The sequence below is a fragment of the Protomyctophum bolini genome (assembly GCF_963924005.1).
Source record: "Protomyctophum bolini genome assembly, chromosome: 1".
Taxonomy (NCBI): domain Eukaryota; kingdom Metazoa; phylum Chordata; class Actinopteri; order Myctophiformes; family Myctophidae; genus Protomyctophum; species Protomyctophum bolini.
Window position 1 is genome coordinate 31,407,718 of NC_137862.1, and position 22,780 is coordinate 31,430,497.

Below are 22,780 nucleotides of genomic sequence, written 5' to 3' on the forward strand. Positions count from 1 at the left end.
GTAAATAGGGTTACAGTGATTAAGAGTAAATTAATGTGCACACCAAACCATTAGCATTTAGGACACCGCCAGAGGTGTTCTCTGTAGCGCGCACACACACAAACACACACACACTAACACACCTGAGGGAACCAATATGGCCGCAAATCTTCATCTACATCAAACGTCACCTGTATTAGAAGGGTTCGGTATGAAAGCCTGGTCCTCATGCAAGTCACTGACATGCAGTAACTGTCCAAATGCAAGTTTACTGACATAACTGAGCAAATGCAAAGTCATACAAACACATACGGGACAACTGAAAGGGATGCAAGAGAATGATAGAACACGTAAGATGATTCTGTAAACAAAAAAACAAAAAAGTGCTGCGGGCTGTAATCCAGGGTTTCCAAACACATAGAGCTCAACAGTGACCGCTCACTTTTTAAACGACTCTGGTGCCAGAAGGGAAATTTCCCTTTCAATTGGTCCATAGGGAGGCCCAATTATCGCATAATGATAATCATACAAAATGATTATCATTTGAGATAATCGCAGTTATTTTATCATAATCGGCTGAACGTGAACCTGGAAGTGAGCTTCCATTCCAGTGCAGGGGGTTTGTAACCTGACGCTGCCAGATCCAAAAAGCTTGCTACACAAATTTGTTTAACAGCTTATTGGGATCTGGGATCGCGGAAGCAAATTCAATGACGGGGCTGTTCCTTTTTTTCAAGATACATGGTAGATGATTGGATGGGACTGTCTATCACCGTGTGGGCGTGCAAACACAACCAATCATATTGACGTGTCTATATAGCTTCACATCCGGTTTCGCACATATCCCGCCCTTAGCTCACGCTGATTGGTTCGGTACGGGTCGGATCTGTGTTAGCTCAACCCCCTCAGAGATCCCAGATCCAGATAAGCTGTGAAACAAATTTGTGTAGCAAGCTTTTTGGATCTGGCAGCGTCAGGTTAGGGGGTTTGCCCCTTGGACTGAAATCAGCCGTGGCGACTGAGAACATTTAATCCATGTGAGACCGAGTGAAGACAGTGAGGCGGACAGACAGACAGACAGACAGGCAGATGTTTGTTTACCTGCAGCGTCTCGATGCGGTGCTGCAGCTGCACGCGGTCCTCCAGGTCCTGACAGCGCTCCTCCAGGCTGACGATCTGCTCCTGCAGCTGGTTCCTCTCAAGCTCCAGCTCCTCCACCACCGAGCGCAGGCCGTCTGCCACCGCAGAGAGGAGGGATGAGGAGAGAGGAAGAGGGGGAGGAGGACAGAGGAAGAGGGAGGAAAGCATGAACATCAAGGGATCGGTCATGCAGTGCTATAAACGACGCCACTGTTACAAGTGTAAGGTGAATATTTGGAGGCATTCATTTGAAGGTACAGTCAGATGCATTATAATGCAGTGAGTGGTTCTCAAACCTTTTCAATGACAAGGACCCCCAAATTAATATAATATGGATGTGGCCGTGAACCTCTGTCTGAAAATAGGACACAAGGATAGATTTAATTCTTATTTTTATTATTCTTATTTTTAATAGCACATCTACGTAAGCTCACAACGTATCGTCATGTGACACATTGTGAGCTTGTAGATCTGTTATTGTCAACTAGCCGATGTATATAGGTTATAGGGGATGGGGTAACACAGATTTTGATGCTATATTTAATAACTAACTTAGCTGGGGACCCCCTGGAACCCTCTCAAGGGCCCCTGGGGGTCCCCGCCCCCTGGAACCCCCCGCCCCCTGGAACCCTTTCAAGGGCCCCTGGGGGTCCCCGCCCCCTGGGGGTCCCCGCCCCCTGGAACACCCCGCCCCCTGGAACCCTTTCAAGGGCCCCTGGGGGTCCCCGCCCCCTGGAACCCTTTCAAGGGCCCCTGGGGGTCCCCGCCCCCTGGAACCCTCTCAAGGACCCCTGGGGGTCCCCGCCCCCTGGAACCCTTTCAAGGACCCCTGGGGGTCCCCGCCCGGACCACACTTTGAGAACCACTGCACTAATGAAGCAGAATGAAGCCCCAGTCCAAAGCCACAGGACCACCTGTCACACTGAAAGCATCAGATGCTCGTATCTTCAAAACGCACCCATTGTTTACGTCTATTAGTTAACAGTAAGAACGATCTTTCAATGTTGGGTTCTATTTTGGTACAGACCATCCAAAATGTGTTGGAGCAATGCAGAAAGCCAACATATGTTTGGTTTAAATTAATTAAATAGTCACGGTAAACGGGCGGACTTGTGAGACGCACGACAATGATGCTTTCAATGAGTCAGGGCCAAAAGTCATGAAGAAACGCCCCCAAAACAGAAGAAATGTCATTTACTTTTGTTTTATATACCACAGCCTATGCTTGTCATGGTGGCTAAGTCTTCTAGGCGTGGCAGAATCAGAATTATTAACTTTGCACCTTGCATTATTTATTTTTGAATTTACATTTAACATACAGTATATAATTGCTCCAGCACATGTTACCAGGTTTCACTTTCAAGCTGCAATATGTAACTTATTAATGAATGCAACTTTGTTGTTTTCTCCCAATTGAGTTTTTATGCCTATTCCTGCTTCCCTGTGCATTCTAGTCACAAGTTATGGGACTCTCATGTGTCGAAACCGGGGTTTGAATCCCGAGCAGGGAATAAAAGTGACAGATCGCAGCTTTAGCAAATGAACATACACATTATAATATGTAGCAATAAGCTGATAAAATGACATCTAATGCACAACTAGATCAATGACTATGAGCTCTTCTAGTGGCTAAAGGCGGTGATGATAACCACAGTATGTATTGAGGGTAAAGCAATTCAGACCTGAGGCCAATTCTAATCTACATATTTCTTCTAAATCCAGTTATCTGAAAAAAAAAAACTTTTGTTGGTTCTCAAACTTTTTTCAAGGACCCCCAAAAGTATTTTCCCATGGCACAAAGTGAGATTGTAGATCTGCTATTCCCGGTCCCGAATAGCCAAAGTATAAAAAAATAGTTCAAGTGAACTTTGAGAACCAATGTGCTACACAGTAACTAAGGCAGATAAAAAACACCTTCTACATTTTCAGAAAAAAAACGTAAAATATGGATTAGAAAATTCCAAAAATATTAAAATAATAATAAAAAGATGTTGCTATATACTGTACATAGCAACAACAACCAAATAAATTCCCATCTTGAAAGGTAAAAAACCCAAAACTGATTCCCGTCCTTAAATGGGTTGAATAGCTAAAATCTAAAATGACACAGATGATTTCCCAGTTTTAATGGGGTCAAAATGGTACCAGCGCAACGGCAAGCCCACCTTCACCACCAACCCCCCCCCCCCCACCCCCCCGCAGCATTTTATTTACCACAGCCTACAAACGCAAAGGAAAGATGGAGAAAATGGGAGGAAATAAAAGGAGCAGGGGGCATGCAAACAATGGCAAAAACAAAAACTTACCACACAGATGAGGTAGACCTCTCCACCTACATTTATGTGAGCTAACAAGACTTATTAATGAATTGTCTAGCTGACAGATATAACGGTCAGTTCAACCAGCATGCACGCCATGTGTCCAAACATATAAATAATGCTTCCAATGAAAACCAATAATAATAATATATCGTGTATGACTCGGTCTGAGCACAGATCACCAGATTTGTTCTTCAATCTCTAATATTGTCGCCGCCGGGTGGAAACCATGTATGTACATTTGTTTACCTGGCATCCTATAGTTTGTATAGGTTCAATGTACAACACATTATTATTTTTTGATAGTATATTATAGCTGACGGCTAGGTTCTCTTGGTTTACCTGTGATCCTAGTTTACTGAGGCACCACTGTCTCTCTGCATTCCATGTATGTGTTTAATACTTTTCATTGGTTCAATATTCATAAATCCCACAGATACACTTTATTTTTCAAAAAAAAGCAGATCTACAAGCTCACAATGAGTCACATCGTGGCACGTTGTAAGCTTGTAGATCTGCTACTTGTGTGTGACACTGTAATAGGACAAAGTAGGTCAGTCATTTACACAAAAAAAAAGACATATGGAGATACAAGGTTTCTGCCCGACAGTGACGATACCCAGCATGTGACGTCAAACTGAACCAATACATTTAACGCCCAGTTGGAAACCGAGATATACACGACAGGGTCTTATTTGGACCTTGCCTTTTTCCGGTGGGTTAGATCCAAACCAAAAAACACCAAAACAGCAAAGAAAAACACACTTAAACACAACCAGCGGCGGGGGTGTTACGTTGACAAATTACAAACAAAATGTCCAAACCAATGACAACTGAAGACCCAACATGGTGTGTTAATAATAATAATAATGACAGGGTGGTGCATGCTAGTGTAAACTGTCCAGCGGGTGTCACACCTGTGTTGTCAGGGGTGGTAGAAGAAGTGTACTCGGGCCACCAACCTCCCATGTTCTCCCCCTCCTCCTCCATCGGGGTGGTGCTCTCTGAGCTGCTGCGGGGGTCCTGGAACCCCCCGGGCTGGCTGTCAAACTCAAAGTCCTCCTGCAAAACAAACAAACAGACAGACAGACAGACAGACAGACAGACAGACAGACAGACAGACAGACAGACAGACAGACGCTTGAATATCAGAACGCTCGACCCCGGGGTCAAATCCGGCGACCTGGGAACAGTCGCCACCAGGTATTCCTAAACGTAACCTCAGTAAAATGATGCCTAAACCTAACCTTATTCCTAATTGTAACCTCAGCAAAACGGTGCCAAAACCTACATTTAGTCTAAACTTAAGCTCAAGTAAAACTATACCGAAACCCAACCTTATTCCTAAACGTAACCACAGTAAAACTATGGCCCTGGGGTCAAATCCGGCGACCTGGAAACAGTCGCCACCAGGTATTCATAAACGTAACCTCAGTAAAACTATGCCTAAACCTAACCTTATTCCTAAATGTAACCTCAGTAAAACTATGCCTAAACCTAACCTTATTCCTAAATGTAACCTCAGTAAAACTATGCCTAAACCTAAGCTTATTCCTAAATGTAACCTCAGTAAAACTATGCCTAAACCTAAGCTTATTCCTAAATGTAACCTCAGTAAAACTATACCTATAAACCTAAGCTTATTCCTAAATGTGCCAAAACCTACATTTATTCCTAATCTCAACTTCAGTAAAACTATGACTCTAAACTAATGTCTAACCTTATCCTCAGTATAACAAGCGGGGGGAGGGGGGTCGTGAAAATGAGGGTGAGCATGTCAATCACAAACAGAAAGCGATCATATTTTAACTGGGGACCCCCCCAAAATAATCATAAGTGTGAGTACTTTTTCCACCACACTGTGTCCACCAACCTGCAGGCTGCGTTGGGCTCCAGGAGCCGGGTGTTTCCTGGGCCTCTGTTGGCCTGCCGTCGGCCCCCTGGCCTGGGCCAACTCCTCCTCCAACTCCTGCTGCCGAGTGGCCAGCGCTGGATCGGAGCAGCCAGGAAAGAACCAGTCATCCTCAATCAGTTTTGTGCCACAGGGGAAAGGGAGGGGAGAGGGAGGTCGGTTTTCTCGAGGTGACGGAATGCGTTTTATGGGCCCAAGTGTAGAGTGGGGAGAGGGCCAGACCGGGGGGTTCGGAAAAGGCAGAATAGATAGAATGGGTAAAGCCCTCTAGACTCTACACTCCGTTGCGTGGTGGCGTCGCATGGCGAAAAGACCCGATCTACGAACTAACACCGCACCTGGTAGCTTAGAGAAAGTGGTGGAAACGAACAATAAAGTTATAATACAACGTTATTGATATTCTATCTGAAAAAAAGCACTTCTTCCACCACTGCTTGTAGATTGGGTCTTTTTTTTGGCAGGCGACGCCATCGTGCAACAGTGAACAACTAGAGGAGAGGGGATAGGCGATGAGGGAGATCCACGCTCTCTCCACTCACTACAACAAAGAGACTCTGTTGCACACACAAAGTTCAGTCAGCAGAATGTTTTTTCATCCAAAACCAGAGAGAAGATGGACAGGACCAAGAATCAGGAGGAAGGTAGAGGGAGAGAGAGGCACTCCAGACACTCAAGGTAGGTGTGTGTGTGTGTGTGTGTGTGTGTGTGTGTGTGTGTGTGTGTGTGTGTGTGTGTGTGTGTGTGTGTGTGTGTGTGTGTGTGTGTGTGTGTGTGTGTGTGTGTGTGTGTGTGTGTGTGTGTGTGTGTGTGTGTGTGTGTGTGTGTGTGTGCCACTGTTCCGTTTGAACATGAGGGTTTGTTAAACGCTGTACTGTACATGAAAAATAATTTCCCAAAGCAGCACTGTGGTCAGAGGGAGCCATGCATTTCACATTTCTAAACAGGCTGTGTTCAAACACGTGGGAGAAGAGTGGCTGACAGACAGTCACATCTAAACCAAGCAGCTCCATAGTTTCTTTACATGGGAAATGAAGCGGTTTCACACTTGATTATGTGAGGGGAGTTCCTGGTGTGATTTAAATGTTTGGATATTAATTTAGAAACGTGGGGGGTGCAAACCAGGCAATGCCGACTAATCAAGACAAAAAGGATTTTGCACAAAACACGTTCCCATCCGTTTTGTGATACGATATGGAATGGGGGGGGGGGGTGGTCTTAAAGCAAAGGGTGAGGGAGGGTGAGGAAGGAGGGGCCTCAATGCAGTGGTCAATGTAGTTCAGCTCAAACATGATCAAGTTGTGAAAGAGGTTTTCCATTCATATCACTAAATTTAATTAATTAATTAAAATTTTGGTTATCAATGTTCTTTTAACAATGTGGGTAACATTTAGAGCATGCAAGCAAGCTGAAAACCAGGAGGTACATTTATAGCTATGATTATGGAAGCAGACAACAGCCATATCCTAGAAGTTCTCAAACACCAGTTTAATAACTACATTGACCATGACAATGAGAACAAGCTGTTGTGAGGGAATAAGAATGGAGAGATTTGCATGCATCAGGACACAACAGATTCTCACACCAATCATGTGTGCATCTGGCCAGGCCTGTCTCAATTATTACATAATTGTCTAATCACAATTATTTGAGATAATCACAATGGTTTTGTCATAATCATTTCCTTGTTGAAAAAATGTTCATACATAAAAACTTGAAATAGCTAATATACAAGCTGACAACGCATCACATTGCATTGAAAAAGCTTGTAGATCAGCTATTTCCGCAATTTCTTACCTTTTTAAGTATAAGAATAATGAATATGTCAGTAATTTCTTTGTATATTGCAGGCATTTATCCACAGCAATGTATTCTTTATTCATAATATTCCAATGTGCAATGCCAGAATCACAATTAAATCGTTAATCGCAATTATCTGTATGACAATTAATTAATCGTTAACTGTAATTGTGACAGGCCTCTGGCTGTGAATGCAGCTCATGAAGAGAGAGCAACGCAGGAGAATTGGGGCGACACAAAGTCCTCAAGTACAGAGATGGGGCCATCTGTTCCAACCTTTCATATAATGAGATCAAACCCATATTGGACCAATTTATGTACTCTGTAAGAATTTATTAAATAAAAAAAGGATGGCGTGTTGGCCTTCAGAATTGCAAATAGCATATGTGATTTGAAAATGCATGCATTTGCATAGACAGTATCTGCAATTGTATCAGAGAGACAAAGTAAATAGTTATGAAGCCAGCCAAGCCTATACACATGTGCATGCAGAGTTGTTTCTTGGTATGTATGGCACAGGTTTGGGTTCTGTAGTTATCCTGCCATGATGTAACTCCTCATATTGGCAAGACATCTTCAATATTATATATTAAGTCTGCAAAGGTCAACTACACAACACAAACCTCTATCAAAGTTGAATGTGATTTAACATTGGCATGTTTTGCAGCATGTATCGTGAGGTAGATACTGTCTAGAATTGTTTGAATGAATTCAAAATCAAAATCAGACATGGTTTTTGCGGCAATTTTTTCTCCCAGGGTTAGTAGAAATTGAACAAACCAGCACCGCCACAGAAACATGGCAATGCAACATATTAATACATTCTATTTTGTGTTCCAAAACACAGACCCTAGAGTGGCCTTTACATGATAAAAGAAAGACAAAAATATGATGGAAGGTAGGAAAACAAGAGAAGGAGGTACGGAAAAGAAGAACAGAAAAGGGAAAGGCCAGGAGAGGAACGCAAAGGGACTAACTAACTAACAGCGCAGAATGCCTCTGTACTGCCTGCAGTTCCCTCCAAGCAAAGACCTTTAGGAGGAAACTGCAGACAGTACAGCAAAGCAACCGCTGCACTGGGGGGTTGTGGGAGGTGCCTGCATGCACAAAACTGATGGGAAACCGTTCTAATTGGCTGCCCCCATCCCCGGAGCAGGGGGTGGAGAGGGAGGGGGGACAGGGGTCCAGGAGATGGGAGGCAGCTCGGGGGCCAACCAAACACTCATCATCATAGCCGATGATGCCAGGATATGATGGATGGATGGACACGGTTGGGGCATAAAGAAAATAAAAGAGTTATGCTCTCAGTCAAGACAAAGCATATATAAACTGTTAACTAAATACTCTAAGATTCTCTCCACATGTAAAGACGGGGTGAGGTGGATTTATGAAATAAAATGGATTTGTGAAATGGAACGGAAATTCTGTTTGTGACACGAGGATCCCTCATTGGCACTAGTGATGATTTCTCGCATCTAGACCTGAGGCCGCTTCTAAAAACGGCTGGAGGAAACAAAAAAGGTCCCCCCCCCCCCCCCCCCCAATTTGAAAAATATAAAATAAAAAGAATAATGATATTGCTATATATTGTCTCTGTCAGATGGAAACCATGTCCAATGTCCAAAACTGTTTTCAGGTTTCAATTTTAAAAATAGTAAAAGTTCTCGATCTGCTACTTCTGTGTGACGCAGTAGTATGATCAAGTTGGGCGTTCGTTTATGAAACAACACAAACATTCAGATTCAGAATATGGAGATGAGATATACGTAGCAGCAACTGAAATGACAGAGGCGTTCCAGCTTGGAAGGTATAACAACCTAAAAGGTTTAACAGGTCTAAATGGGTTACCTATCCACAGCATGCTTCAAATATCATACAACAGAAGAACAACAAAGGCGTTGTGTGTGCTGCTCACTGGGTTGACATGGCCTCTCTCTGATAATGCAGTCTACTGGGAGTGCAGGAGATTTGAGAGTTGCGTCAACTGGACTGTGGGACTGCAAACAGTCATATACACTGCATAATAGAACTCCTTTGATTAGACTTTAACCTGGAATGTCCACCTTTCCATGTGACTCTTAATCTTGTGTGTGCACGTGCGTGTGTTTTAACCTCTGAAAAACAATGGCATGATAATAAATTAAGCTGCCGTTATCTTAACACTTAACTTGTTGCTTTGATGTGCAATGTTTTGTCTAAAACCTTCTGAATAGAACGGTTTTATCATGCGTCTGATTCTTTTCATTATTTTGCAGCCAGCTGCCAGTTTCATCTGGCATCATTGCAAATCTTTAATCTGAACTGGCTTTTACACTTTGACCACTAGGGGGTGGTAGAAGCGTGGCTAATAGATCATTTGATCTGCATTAAGGACTCTGCATCCTCCTGTATGAAATGTGTTAAGCCAGTGAAGCCAGAGAGTTCTCTGTCAGGCTGAATAGATGGTACAGTATGGTCAGTTCTACTCCATTGTCTTACCCTCTCTCTCCTCCTCCATGTGGTTGAGTCTCAGAGACATGGCCGCCTTCTCCTCTTGTGCGCGGTCTCGTGCGCTCACCGCCCCAGACACCATCTCTTGCCACTCCAGCACCTGGCTCCGGGTGTCGTCGGCGCTGCCCGACTCGCTGGCCTGATGATGTCAGAGAGGCAGAGATGAGCGTGTGTTCCAACCGTGGCACATCACTCTAGAAATCAAGTCTATGTGATGTTTCGTGCTGCTGACCTGAGAGGCAGCTCTCTTGGTGACCTGCTCCAGCTCAGCCTGCAGCGTCCTCTGTTGCTCCTCATAAACCACCAACTTGGCCTCCAGGAGATCTAGAGAGAAAAATACATCAATATAAAAACAATGTAGACATAAATAGGGATGTCCCGATCACGTTTCTTTTGCTCCCGATCCGATTATTTGATTTTGAGTATCTGCCGATACCGATTTTTCCAGATCCGATATTTATATCACTTATGCCATAATATCACACGATATCCAAAATCACAGACTATTGTTTGTGATTGTCTAATATCAAGTTATGGATATAATGAATTGCATATTTTTTATATATATATATATATATATATAATATTGATAGTACTAGGGATGTCCCGATAACGTTTTTTGCTCCAGATCCGATTCTGATCATTTGAAAATGACGTGATCTGCCACGATTCAACCCTAGACATGAAGCCAGGAGAGCAGTAGGACCTTAACCAGCTCTAACCGAAGGATGTTCATTTTAAGACCCAAGTAAACAATGCTAACACATCAACGCCATCACGTTGCAGCATGGTCTAGTTCTAACAACTAGGGGTGGCCGTGGGCGATATGGTGGGACGCACCAGATTAGACACACCAACGGACCAACAACGGTCGGACATGTGGACGAACATGCACTGCTCCCAGGCCGTGCTTGCGGTTAGGGTTAGGTTAGGGTTTGAGGTAGGTGGTCAGTCTAATGACAGTTGGACAAATTGTACTGTATGTCTAAACTAAAGCCTGTACCCCATAGGGTGATAAATATTGTATTGTGATCAAATGTCTCCACGATATGCCTTTTCAGAGATATTGTATCGTATTCTATGATTTGTTATATACCGTAATTTATACTTTTGTAGAACGACGGTTTCGTTAGCCAAAATGAATACGTATTTAGTTCTAAATGTTCTGTTACTCCTTTTTCTTTTCATTTTTCAGTAACAAACAATAACCTTAAAAACCACATGTTGTGATAATATGCATCGTGATACTGCTTGACGAAATATTGTGGTGATATATTTTTGAGTCTCCAAGGAACAGCAATGTCCGTGTTCACCTATGTGTCCGTTCACCTATGCGTCTGTCCGTTCACCTACAGTATGTGTACGCCTATGTGTTGGTTAATGAGCACCAGTATAATGAGTACCAGTAGGGGCGCTGTTGTGCCAGAAACAGAAAGAGAGAGAGTGCTGCACTGTTGCCTGCTAATGAGAGAGAGAGGGGGGGGGGGGGGGGAGTTGCACCACTTAGTTCACACGGGTGTGATTTCTCCATATCGCCAAACCCTACTAACAACACATACGTAACGTCATCACGTAACACGTTGCATCATGGTACCGTTCTTGGCCTTCATCTCGTCGTACTGCTCCAGTTTCCACATGCTCTCCTCTCTCTCCTCCTCCAGCTCCGTGACTCGGCTCCTCAGGGCGGTCACGTCTGGGGGCGCACCTCCACCCTAAAAGGAGGTTCAGGGTAAACAGCTCATTCAAATGGCTCTCCAGGCAGTCGCTTTACACCCAATTTATAATCCTTAGTGTGGCGCTGTTGCTCGCCAAAAATAACAGATCTACAATGGGATGCATCGTTAGAGCTTGAAGACCTGTTGTCAAGTGACACCCATTATAGTATATATTTATAATTATATACTGTACATTAAAGCAGCTTATATTGTATTAACATACTCTACCATACTGATTGTATAGATATTGTATACATTATATTCTATTAACATAATTTACATTACAGATTGGACAAAACCATTTTTGTATTAATTTAAGCTTCCTACCCGATGAACTGAAAGTTAGATCACAGTTTGTTTTTCCTGAGTGGTCTAAAATACTGCATTCCACATCAGAAGACTTGTTAATAAAGAGTTCAACGTTTGTCATCTAACCTGGCTCTTCCTCAGCTCTTCCTCCAGCTGTCTTATTCGAGTCTTGGACCACGCTTTGGTTTTCAGGAACTTGGCCTCTGACTTGCTGGCCTCGTCAGTTTTTTGTTTCGCTTGGGCTGGAGACAAAAAGGGGAAAGGGGATTTACATGAATATGGACGGATGGGAAAATCGCTTGTATGGAACTGTTGTTAACTTTGTAACGGTGGTAAAAGGAGGACCAATTATATGAAGATACGGTAGAAAACGGGTGAAGCTCTATCCCTTCATTACTAACTGAACCGGTGCTTCTCAAAGTGGTGTTCGGGGACTCCGTGGGGTCCTTGAGAGGGGTTCCTGGGGGTCCCCAGCTAAATTATGTGATAGTTAGGAACCAAATGGGCCCTTTATGGGGCTGTAACACAGAGTGTAACAAATAGAACCAAATGAACGGGTCCATTTGGTTCCATTTGTTACATTCCCATTCGCTACACTCTCAGAGTTATGGCGGTCTGTGGTCTAATGCAGTAACGCGAAGTGACATTTCAGACCCACTGAACTAAACAGCTAGGGGGAACACATGCTTCACGCGTACTCCCGCTTTTACCTTCCAGCTCAGCAAGCCTCTGGGCGGAGGCTGGGTCCGTGGCCATGTCTCCTGCGGCTGGCTGGTGGGTGGTGGTGGGACTGGAGGTGGAGGTCCTCCTCCTCATCTCCTCCAGCTGGCCCAGGAGGTCCTGCTGGGTCTGGTCCATCTGGGCCTGGTGCTGCTCCGCCAGGCGGCTCACCTCCGCCTGCTGCTTTGACATCAGGTCGCGGAGCTGCGCTCGCATCACATGCTTCTCCGCCTCCATCTTGGACTCCAGGCTCTCCCGCTCCACCTGCAGCCGCCGCACACGCTCAGATAGCTCCTGGAAAAAGAAGAGGAGAATGTTCAAATACAGGAGGTAAATATTATATCATGTCACACGCACGGACAGCTCCTGTAAAAGGAGGAGAATGTTCAAATACAGGAGGTAAATATTATATCATGTCACACGCTCGGACAGCTCCTGTAAAAGGAGGAGAATGTTCAAATACAGACGTAAATATTATATCATGTCACACGCACGGACAGCTCCTGTAAAAGGAGGAGAATGTTCAAATACAGAGGTAAATATTATATCATGTCACACGCTCGGACAGCTCCTATAAAAGGAGGAGAATGTTCAAATATAGGAAAATAATGCAAAGGACACAAGCTAACTACTACAGCTCCTGTGAGGGAGAATGCAAAGAGAGAAGAGATCGTTCAAATTAGGCACTGCAATTAGACTGACTGAATTGATTATTTGTGAAAGATAAGTAATACGATAAATTCTAAATCGTGAAAATAGCCTATTTTCAGTATACACTTGTATGACACCAGTGTACAATGGACTATTAAATAGGAATTAGCCAAACCAATTTAGTCGATTAGAAACTTTTCATGTCGGATTTCAAAAGGATTATTGTTTTTTTTTTTTTTCTAAATATATTTTTTATCCCATGATTTTGTAACCCATTTTTCACCCCTGTGTCAATCATCTAATGTGATCCTGGGCTCTACACACCCTCCGCCAACCTGGGGAGAGCAACGGACTTAACTCATGCTTCCTTCATGCTTGAGTGTCCAAGTTGCTCCTTTACACCTGACAGGGGGGAGTTTCCCTGGTTGGACGTAGCGCGTGGAAGGAACACGTTATTCCAACCAGTTCCTTTCCCCTCCATCAGGCGCCCCGGCTGGCCAGGGGGAGGCAGTTTAGAGACCAGGATTACTGCATGTTTTTGTGAGGGTACCTACCCTAGGGGACACGGGGAGAACATGCAAACTCCACACAGAAAGGCCCTTTTGCCAACCCCGCCTTCGGGTATGGGCACTGATGACGCGGAGGAGGAAACACGCCGCCAGCACCCACAGCACCCCGAGCGGGAATCGAACCCAGGACCTTCTAGCTGTGAGGCGACAGCACTACCAACTGCCACCGTGCCCCTATTCTTGATTATTTGATTGATTGATCAAAAACATTATCTATAGAATAATTACTAAGAAGAAGTTGCGGCACTAGTCAAGATAAATGGAAAGAAAATAATATCAATAAGGACAACATAAGGTCTGTGGTGCTAGAAAGAAAATACAATGAGGACATCATGAGGTCTCTTATGGTGAGAAAAGAAGGGCTGCAAAAACCTGTGAATGATGCGACTGTACTGAAGTGGAGTGGAGTCCCAGAATAAAGATAGAATAGCTACTAATGGAAACGACAGGTAGTCAGGTCAGGTGTTTTGTCTAACCTTGATCTGTTGGTCTCTGCCGTCCACCTCGCCCTGCAGAACGTCAACCACCTGGTTTTTACCCTGCAGCACCTCCTCCTTCTCATGGAGCTTCTGCTTCAGAGCCTTCAGCAGCTGTGGAGAGAGAGGGCAACAAAGTGCATACAAGTACGTTAATTGTTAACACATTCCCTGCAGTTGAGAAGAGATCTCAGTCAAGTCTAATCCAACGCTTTAAGTCAAGTGGCCCTCTCAGTGGCTTATGATAGGTCGCACCACGGACAAAACAGGAAATGGTCCGAAATTTTCCCGTCCGAAATTTTTGCCTGCCATTCACCTCCACGGAAAAAATGCATTAATCTCTGATTATTCTCTCATTGCATTTTTGGTCAAAACTAGATTTATTCAATAGCCCAGAACAAAAATCGCATTTACAAAATGTATTTTCTGGGTGAAAGAAAAGACGATTGTCCATCACAACACATCAAGTTCATGTCTCGTGTCCCTGTGGGCCTTCAAAATAATAGTTACACTGAAAAGCAGTGGCTAAGAATCAATGAATTAATATCTAGCAGTTATCCACACTGATGAAACTATTTAATGGCAAGGACCCCTAAACGAATGTGTATTTGGCCGCGGACCCCCATCTGTACCTGTTCCAGGTCAGCACTGGCGTCAGACTTGGCAGCCAGCCTGAACAGCTCCTGTTCATGCTGCTGGTTGAGCTCCGTCAGTTGGTTGTCTTTCTCCAGGATGATGTCCTTGAAGGTCTGGATCTAACAAGATTTGTTTTAAAGATCAAGATCATTCTCTACATTCTCTAAGTTTCATGGTCATCTGTTCTTCTACTAAAGACAAACACACAAACAGAGCAAACAACTGATTACCTTGCTGCAGGCAGAGTAAATTAGAAATTAAGTGCTACTTTGTACAAAGAAGTGTCCAGAGCTAATCTCACAAACCGCTGGCCCTGACCACATATGTTGTGTGGGGAAATATTTAGCTTTAATTGTATAATTTAACTCAGTGGGGCTGTGATCGGGCTGAAACTTGGAATCATATGTCATAGATATGTTGTAGAGTTAGTGTTTCCCCTAACACAGGTCACTAAAAAAAGACAGTTTCAACAGTGCATTGTAAAAACATGTCAACATCCGGTCAGCCGTCTGCTCCCCTCGGATGCTAAAAACAGCCCGAGGTGGTATCGACTGATAGCATTAACCAGTCCAAACATTAACCAGTTTAGGTTAAATGATTATATTTGGGAGGTACTTGGACGAGGAGGGGCGGTGTTGATGTATTGAGTCAACATAACTCTGGCTGTCTGTCCTAGCACCTTTGTGGCAATCCAGCCCTTGTGGGTCTTTGGATGTTTTTTTTTATTTTTAGTTAAAGTACCTGTTTTACCAGTTGTATTGATTTTATTTCTGTTATTGCCGAGATTGTTTTTATTTGCTCTATTTTCATGTCTTCCTTTAAGCAACGATAAATTGGGTTGTTGTAAATATATGTGTGTATACATATATTTTTAAGTTATATGAGTAAAAGAAAAAGGGGGGGTAGGGGTTTAATACGTTTTATACTTCACCCTACTCCTTTTCGGACATTGTTGGGAGTATTTTCTTTTTGTTTCAGTTTTGTTTTAATGTATTTGATTTCAAATAATGTTCTAAATAAACTCATTAATTAATTAATTCATTCATTCACTCATAACAAACACCTTATGGATATTGGATTGTAGGCTACCTAATTATTTACCGGTAAATATGTTTATCTGATATTTGTCCGTTTACTAGTGCTGCACGATTAATCGAAATATCAATCTAGATTCAGACACCTATGTGATCTAATTTCTAAATTTGAGCAAGAATCATTCAGCACTAGTTAGCTGTCCAATTCCTTTTACTTTTGGAGACACTCGCTGCGCTCGTCTCTCACCACGCCTTTCACCCATTATAAAATCCACGGTAAGCTGGGGCCTCGCGTGGCTTATTGCTTTTCTAAAACGGTTACAAACAGATAGCAATATTAACCTGATAAAACTATTAAATTCACAAAAGTAGCTATGCTTTGCGCCCACCAGAGAGAGCAACACTTCCTTGTTTTTAGTCAGCCAGTGTGACGGGGGACTAGGAGGCGCTTGATGTCTTTACGAGGCCACCCGGAGCTACACATTCACAGTCATATGAGCACGGGCGGTGCTTAGATACCCGCACAGCATGGGCTTGTAAGGCAATCAAGTGCTCCCCTTCCCCAGTACAGCTACAGAGCTGCGGGATCAGTTGGGAATATAAAGTGAATGAACGTGTGGATTATCGGTGAGATTTACAACTGTAACCAGCCAATCAGTCCAATCAATCATCCAAGTATTGGGACTAACCGTTTTAGAAGAAAGGTTTAAGTCATGCACTTTGATGTTGTCTGTTTAAAGCCACAATAGTTGGCTCAAGGTGCCACATTTTGAATGTAGTAATGCTCAGCAACTACAGACTAAAGACAATACATATTTTCATGGAAAATGTTTTGAATCGTGTGATAATCGTGATCTCAATTGTTGTGGCGGAAGATCGAGATTCACATTTAAGCAAAAATCGTGCAGCACTACAGTTCACAGGGCAAAGATAACAAACGAGATGTTTACAAATGTTTTGAAGGTGTAAATGACTAACTGCAGTGTGCATGGTGTATTGGATGGTACATACGTTCTGCTTGTACATGTTCTCCTTCTGGGTGTACTGCTCCTTTTCTGTGAGCAGCAGGGCCTTCAGGCTGTCCGTCTGCTCCTGCAGGAGGCTGTAGCGCTCTTCTGCCTCTCCAACCTTCTTGGTCAGGTTCTGGACCAAGACCTGGAGTTCCTGCATGGAGCCACTGTCCCCACTGTCCACCTGGAGGGAGGGAGAGATGGGTGGGAGGGATGGGAGGGAGAGATGGGTGGGAGTGGGAGGGATGGTTGGGAGGGAGGGAGGGGGAGATGGGTGGGAGGGGTGGGAGGGAGGGATGGATGGAGACACAGAGGGGGGACATTAATCAAGGATGGGGAGTCAGGGACACAACGTTGTGAGCTTGTACATAGTCTATTTTTACAATTTTTGCCTTTTATATTCACCATATTCACACAGTAACCATTTCTCTATGAAGTTAATAAAAAAACAAAATACTAAAACTGATACTAAAACTGATAATGAACACCAAACTAAAACTTCAAAAGCCTATATAAAAAGAAATGTAAACTTTAAAGCTAATTGAGCTTATAGGACTAGATAGTACAATCCCTTAGAAACTGTAGACAAAATGTCAAATCTAAACACAAATAAAAACCAATATAAGTAGTGTTCCTACTGTACCTGTGGTGCAGGGGGGAGGGGCTGGTTTCCTGCCACGGCGGTCTGCAGGTGAATGATGTAGTCCTCTTTCTCTGACAGCTTCCTGTCTCTGTCCACCAACATGGCGTCCATCTCCTCACCGCGCTGCCGCTGGCACTCGACCTCCTTCCTCTGAGATTCAGATCAAAATGAAACCTGGTATTAATCCTTGGAGGATAAATTAATCAACAAATTTTTTCAATGAACATGTTTTTTGTCACAGTAACCAAACAAAACGCATAATTGAGCTCAGAAACAGGTACTACTACTAACTTTCTGCAATGGGTCTATATGTGTGTAAAAAATAATGAAATATATAACACATCAGAAAGTAAAGTGGACCTCTACGGCTACAGGGGCCTGCCCACAGGTCACAGACAAGGTGGGGAGAGAGGGATCTGGGTTACTGGTAGCACGAACATTGTTGGAGCCAACCCAGGGCACATACATACTCAATAACATTGTAAAGCCTGCTGGTCCTGTCCTGTCTCTCTGTTTATCAAGGGATTCCTGGGGGAATTCTGCAGGCTAGAAAACCATAAAAGCTCCCCTTCCCGTGGGGAGGAAGTCATTTAGAACAACTACCTGTTGTTCAGTGATAACGTTACCCCATTCCATGCATTCCTGCCAAGAGCACATGTCTACTCCTTATTTATTATCAGCTGACTCACAAAACAGCCAAAGAGCTAAATGTGAACTTCCCCACCGGATGAGCTGCTATTATTTACAACTGAAGAATGGCTTTCTGGAGGCCGACATCTATAAATGAGGAAACTCATATAAGTCATTGAATAGGTTTGCCATATAGCCTTGCTGTTCAAAGTCACATCATCACACCCACTCATATGCCTTCATTGTCTCCACCAGGCCGAGAGTATGTTTTCCACTCTGTCCGTCATCCGTGTGTCCTTGTGTGTGTCCGTCCGTCCGATATCAGTTAATCTCACCGTTAATCCGGTCAAAGCCAAACTTTGCACACATACTCCCTAGATGCCAACGATGAACCTCTGCCCCGGCCATTTCCCAGAATGGCCTGTTATAGCACCACGAGTAGGGAGACTTTTGTAAAACATATTTTTTGCTATTACTCAAATTGCAAATCGTTACACAGTATCTCTATAGTCATGTGCTCAAGACAGATCTGTCCAATATCTCATATTCCATCCTAATTGGCTAACATTGGCTTTCAAAGTTTGCAAAACAAAAAGCCTCAGATCATGAACGCATCGTGCAATTTACATGAAATCTTTCACACTGTCCTACTAGGCTGAGGAATAGAGCGCCAAAGTCCTGAAGTCACTCGCTCATCCGCTGGTTCACGGAAGTAATTTCTCTATGGAGAATAACATGAGGTCATCTTAAAATCATCTCATATAAGCGTTGTGATCCAAAAATAAACAGTGTCTTGGCTAAATTGTCGGGGAGGTGGCTCTGTGTTGTTTACGACCGTCAGTCACTCATATTTGATAGCGTCTGTTTCTAGCAAAAATTTAACTAATTCAGCAGCAGTAACATTAGCGTTTTCTCTCAGTCAGTTGATTATTCAAACACACTTATATGAGGCAATTTCAAATCCCCCTATGGGGATTACAATGCAAATAAAAACTACATGAACCTGTGAATTTGCGCCCTCTACCAATATTGAAGTCAGACTTCGGTGCTCTAAATATCCGACCCTTTTCACATTGGCCTGTTATAGCGACACCAACAGGTGGATTTTTGCAAACCATTTTTTGGAACAAAATGCCTCAAATCATCCAATTGCCATCAAAGGCATAAGAACAAATGGCACCCTTTTGACATTGGCCTATTATAGCGCCACCAGGAGGGCACAACCCGACCTGCCCTGGTGGAGACCTGTGCCCGAGGGGCTTTTTCTAGTATACAAACACACAAAAGTAGACAACTCGAAACAAATTAATTCAAACGACCATAAAACAACACACTCTACCAGCCTTTATTAGCACCATAATATTCACACACACGGGCATCTAATTAAAGAACACAGCCATGCATATCGCGTACCTTGACCTCCAGGTCTTCTTCTCTGTGACCCAGCTCCTGCTCCAGCTCCGATACTTTCTTCTTCAGCAGGACAATCTTCCCTCGACTGGCCTGGTCGCCTCCATCTGCTGCACCCTGGAGGGATGGAGGCCACACACCAACACATGATCAACGGACGTCATAGACATGTGTGTGTGTGTGGGGAGCGAATGCATTTATGCATATCTATGCATGCATGTACCTTTCTAGTGTGGGTGGATGGGGGTGTATGTATTAGAGACCTGCAGATGAGCGTGTGCATATTAATAAATAATAATCCACCCGTTATCTGACCACATTAATTAATTATCCAGTATAAATCCACAACCACCCGCCATCCGTTCTCTGATTAACTGAAAATGGTGGACCCTGTTGTAAACAAGTGGGATGCTTTATCAGTATGTCGTCCACAGTAACAGTCGTACTCTTTGTATCGAGTTGTGCTGATCGGCTATGTACTTGTTCTTCACTCACCACTCTTGAGTCTCGAAGTTCACCAATGTTACGAAGTGGTTGTATATGATCCATTTCCATGGTAACAAGTTACTAGCCGTTCACGTTCACATATCGATAGTTTGTGCTTTTTAAAAGATAGAATAAGCCTATAGATAGATGCCATTAATTTATTTCAGTTTTAAAAGTTATAATAAGTCTATAGATAAGATGCCATTAATTTATTTCCAGCAATATTTCACCCACGGTTTATCCAATATTAATTTATAATAGATTTTAATGTCCCATATCCACCATAAACTGCGGTTATCTGCGGAATCCGCGGCTGAAACCGCCAACCGCTGGTCTCTAGTATGCATGTACCTTTCTAGTGTGGGTGGGGGTGTATGCATGTACCTTTCTAGTGTGGGTGGGGGTGTATGCATGTACCTTTCTAGTGTGGGTGGGGGTGTATGCATGTACCTTTCTAGTGTGGGTGGGGGTGTATGCATGTACCTTTCTAGTGTGGGTGGGGGTGTATGCATGTACCTTTCTAGTGTGGGTGGGGGTGTACCTTTCTAGTGTGGGTGAGTGGGTGTGTATGCATGTACCTTTCTAGTGTGGGTGGGGGTGTACCTTTCTAGTGTGGGTGGGGGTGTATGCATGTACCTTTCTAGTGTGGGTGGGGGTGTATGCATGTACCTTTCTAGTGTGGGTGGGGGTGTACCTTTCTAGTGTGGGTGAGTGGGTGTGTATGCATGTACCTTTCTAGTGTGGGTGGGGGTGTACCTTTCTAGTGTGGGTGGGGGTGTATGCATGTACCTTTCTAGTGTGGGTGGGGGTGTACCTTTCTAGTGTGGGTGAGTGGGTGTGTATGCATGTACCTTTCTAGTGTGGGTGGGGGTGTATGCATGTACCTTTCTAGTGTGGGTGGGTGTGTATGCATGTACCTTTCTAGTGTGGGTGGGGGTGCATGCATGTACCTTTCTAGTGTGGGTGGGTGTGTATGCATGTACCTTTCTAGTGTGGGTGGGGGTGTATGCATGTACCTTTCTAGTGTGGGTGGGGGTGTACCTTTCTAGTGTGGGTGGGGGTGTATGCATGTACCTTTCTAGTGTGGATGGGGGTGTGGTGTATGCATGTACCTTTCTAGTGTGGGTGGGGGTGTACCTTTCTAGTGTGGGTGAGTGGGTGTGTATGCATGTACCTTTCTAGTGTGGGTGGGTGTGTCCTGGCCTCCCTGCAGTCTCTTCAACTCCTCCAGTTGGGCGGTGAGGGAGGTCACCTTGGCCTTGTTCTGCAGACGGAGCTTGGATAGCTTGGCCTCACAGCCCTCTTTCTCCACCTGTTGGCAACCGCACCCACAATGCAACACCGAGATGTACATTACTGGCTGTTCAAAACACCACAGCCCTCCTTCTACACCTGTTATAGCACCTCCACCCACCATACACAAATTGTAGCTGTTCAAAACACCACCAAGCGTCGACACTAAGAGTGCGCTACGTCCTACTGAAAACTCCCCCCTGTCAGGTGATAAGAAGCGGCCTGCTCACTCCTCATGCATTGAAGGAAGCTCCCCATATTGGCAGAGGGAGAGTAGCGCCAAGGTTTACAGCTTATTAGTGCTGCCAACGAATATTCTATATCCGAATATAGTTTTGAATCAAAAAAAATAATTAATAACCGAATAATATATAAAATGAAGGTTCGAATTAAAAATAATAATATATATATATATATTGTTTTATTATTATAATTAGTTTTCGGTGCCATGGGTAAGCGTTGTGACTTGTGAGCTTGTAGATTAGTTATATTTGCCACGCGACACAACGGCATACATTGAAGAATAAATCAGCTGCTTCGCACTCTTCCTAAACACAGACTATACAGCGCAGCGCAGCGCAGTTCTGATTGGCTGCCTCGTCTCCAGCCATTTTGCCTCAGAATTCTTTAGGGTCACTAATTTGAGCATAACAGCGGAGCGCTCAGCGCAGCTAGCCAGCTAAAAAGTTTCATAATGTCGGCAGCAGACCCACAGTCCACAGATAATAATAATGCAGCTGGCTGCTGGTAATTAATTAATTGATTTAATAAATTTGGGCTTGTTAGACAACACACAGATCTATCACTCATCAATCTTCAATCATGAAGCGACTTTATCCTTCAGGAAATTATAAAAAGATAAATAAAATGCGTAAGGATGAAATGTGGTGCCCCGGCAGCAGCAGCAGCAGCAGCAATGCAGTGTTCTGTTCTGTGAATGAATACTGCCTCCGTGCCTCGTTTTGATAAGGCTGTGTGGTAGGATTGCTCATTTAAGAAAAATGTTTTACTGGAGAAGGGAGAATGTATGCGTTGTGTTCCAACTCAGTTTTCAGCAACAACAATGCGCGGAGAGAGAGAGAGTTGCGCCAGCAATGCGATCTTAAATGTTATGTCTCAGGTTGTATTGGTGTAAATATAATTATTAAAAAATCCGAATGGCTCTAATTGAAATCCGAAATCCGAATGGCTCGAATTGCTCGAATCCACGTGGGTTTTTAAAACGAATATCCGAATCCAATTTTTGGACAATTACGGCAGCCCTACAGCTTATGCAATTGGTACCGGATAAAACAATTTAAAAAAAAAGAAGGTGGCCTCACCTTGAGCTGGTCATCCTTGGAGCGCAGCGCAGCGTCTCTCTCTCTGATCATCTCCTTCAGCTGATTGACCAGCAGCTCGGTCTGAGCCAGGCGCTCCGCCGCTTCGCTCAGAGACACCTCACCACTGGCCACCGCCGCTGACCCCTGGGGAGAGCCTGGCGCCTGACAGACCGACAGGTTGGACAGGAGGGGATGTGTACAAGAGGGATCAAATGGACAGAGATGACAGGATTAGATTCA

At 43.9% G+C, this 22,780-nt stretch overlaps 1 protein-coding gene across 4 annotated transcripts in view; it reads right to left on the minus strand.

Annotated features, from left to right (window-relative positions):
• The window catches only part of LOC308314323 (uncharacterized protein), a gene marked incomplete at its 3' end in the record, with an annotated part of 54,113 nt that overhangs the window by 24,884 nt on the left and 6,449 nt on the right, over nt 1-22,780 (minus strand). For 2 of the 4 annotated variants that reach the window (XM_080761891.1, XM_080761893.1), the window contains exons 3-17: nt 22,541-22,702; nt 21,100-21,237; nt 19,443-19,556; nt 17,400-17,549; nt 16,758-16,940; nt 14,709-14,831; nt 14,077-14,190; nt 12,371-12,674; nt 11,787-11,902; nt 11,231-11,348; nt 9,869-9,960; nt 9,625-9,775; nt 5,311-5,426; nt 4,355-4,499; nt 1,081-1,214 (exon numbers count right to left, since the gene is read on the minus strand). In XM_080761891.1, coding sequence (XP_080618017.1) covers nt 1,081-1,214; nt 4,355-4,499; nt 5,311-5,426; nt 9,625-9,775; nt 9,869-9,960; nt 11,231-11,348; nt 11,787-11,902; nt 12,371-12,674; nt 14,077-14,190; nt 14,709-14,831; nt 16,758-16,940; nt 17,400-17,549; nt 19,443-19,556; nt 21,100-21,237; nt 22,541-22,702 — 2,160 coding nt within the window. Of the gene's footprint in view, nt 1-1,080; nt 1,215-4,354; nt 4,500-5,310; nt 5,472-9,624; nt 9,776-9,868; nt 9,961-11,230; nt 11,349-11,786; nt 11,903-12,370; nt 12,675-14,076; nt 14,191-14,708; nt 14,832-16,757; nt 16,941-17,399; nt 17,550-19,442; nt 19,557-21,099; nt 21,238-22,540; nt 22,703-22,780 lie in introns of all 4 variants that reach the window. The other 2 variants (XM_080761894.1, XM_080761892.1) reach the window with 2 other exon arrangements.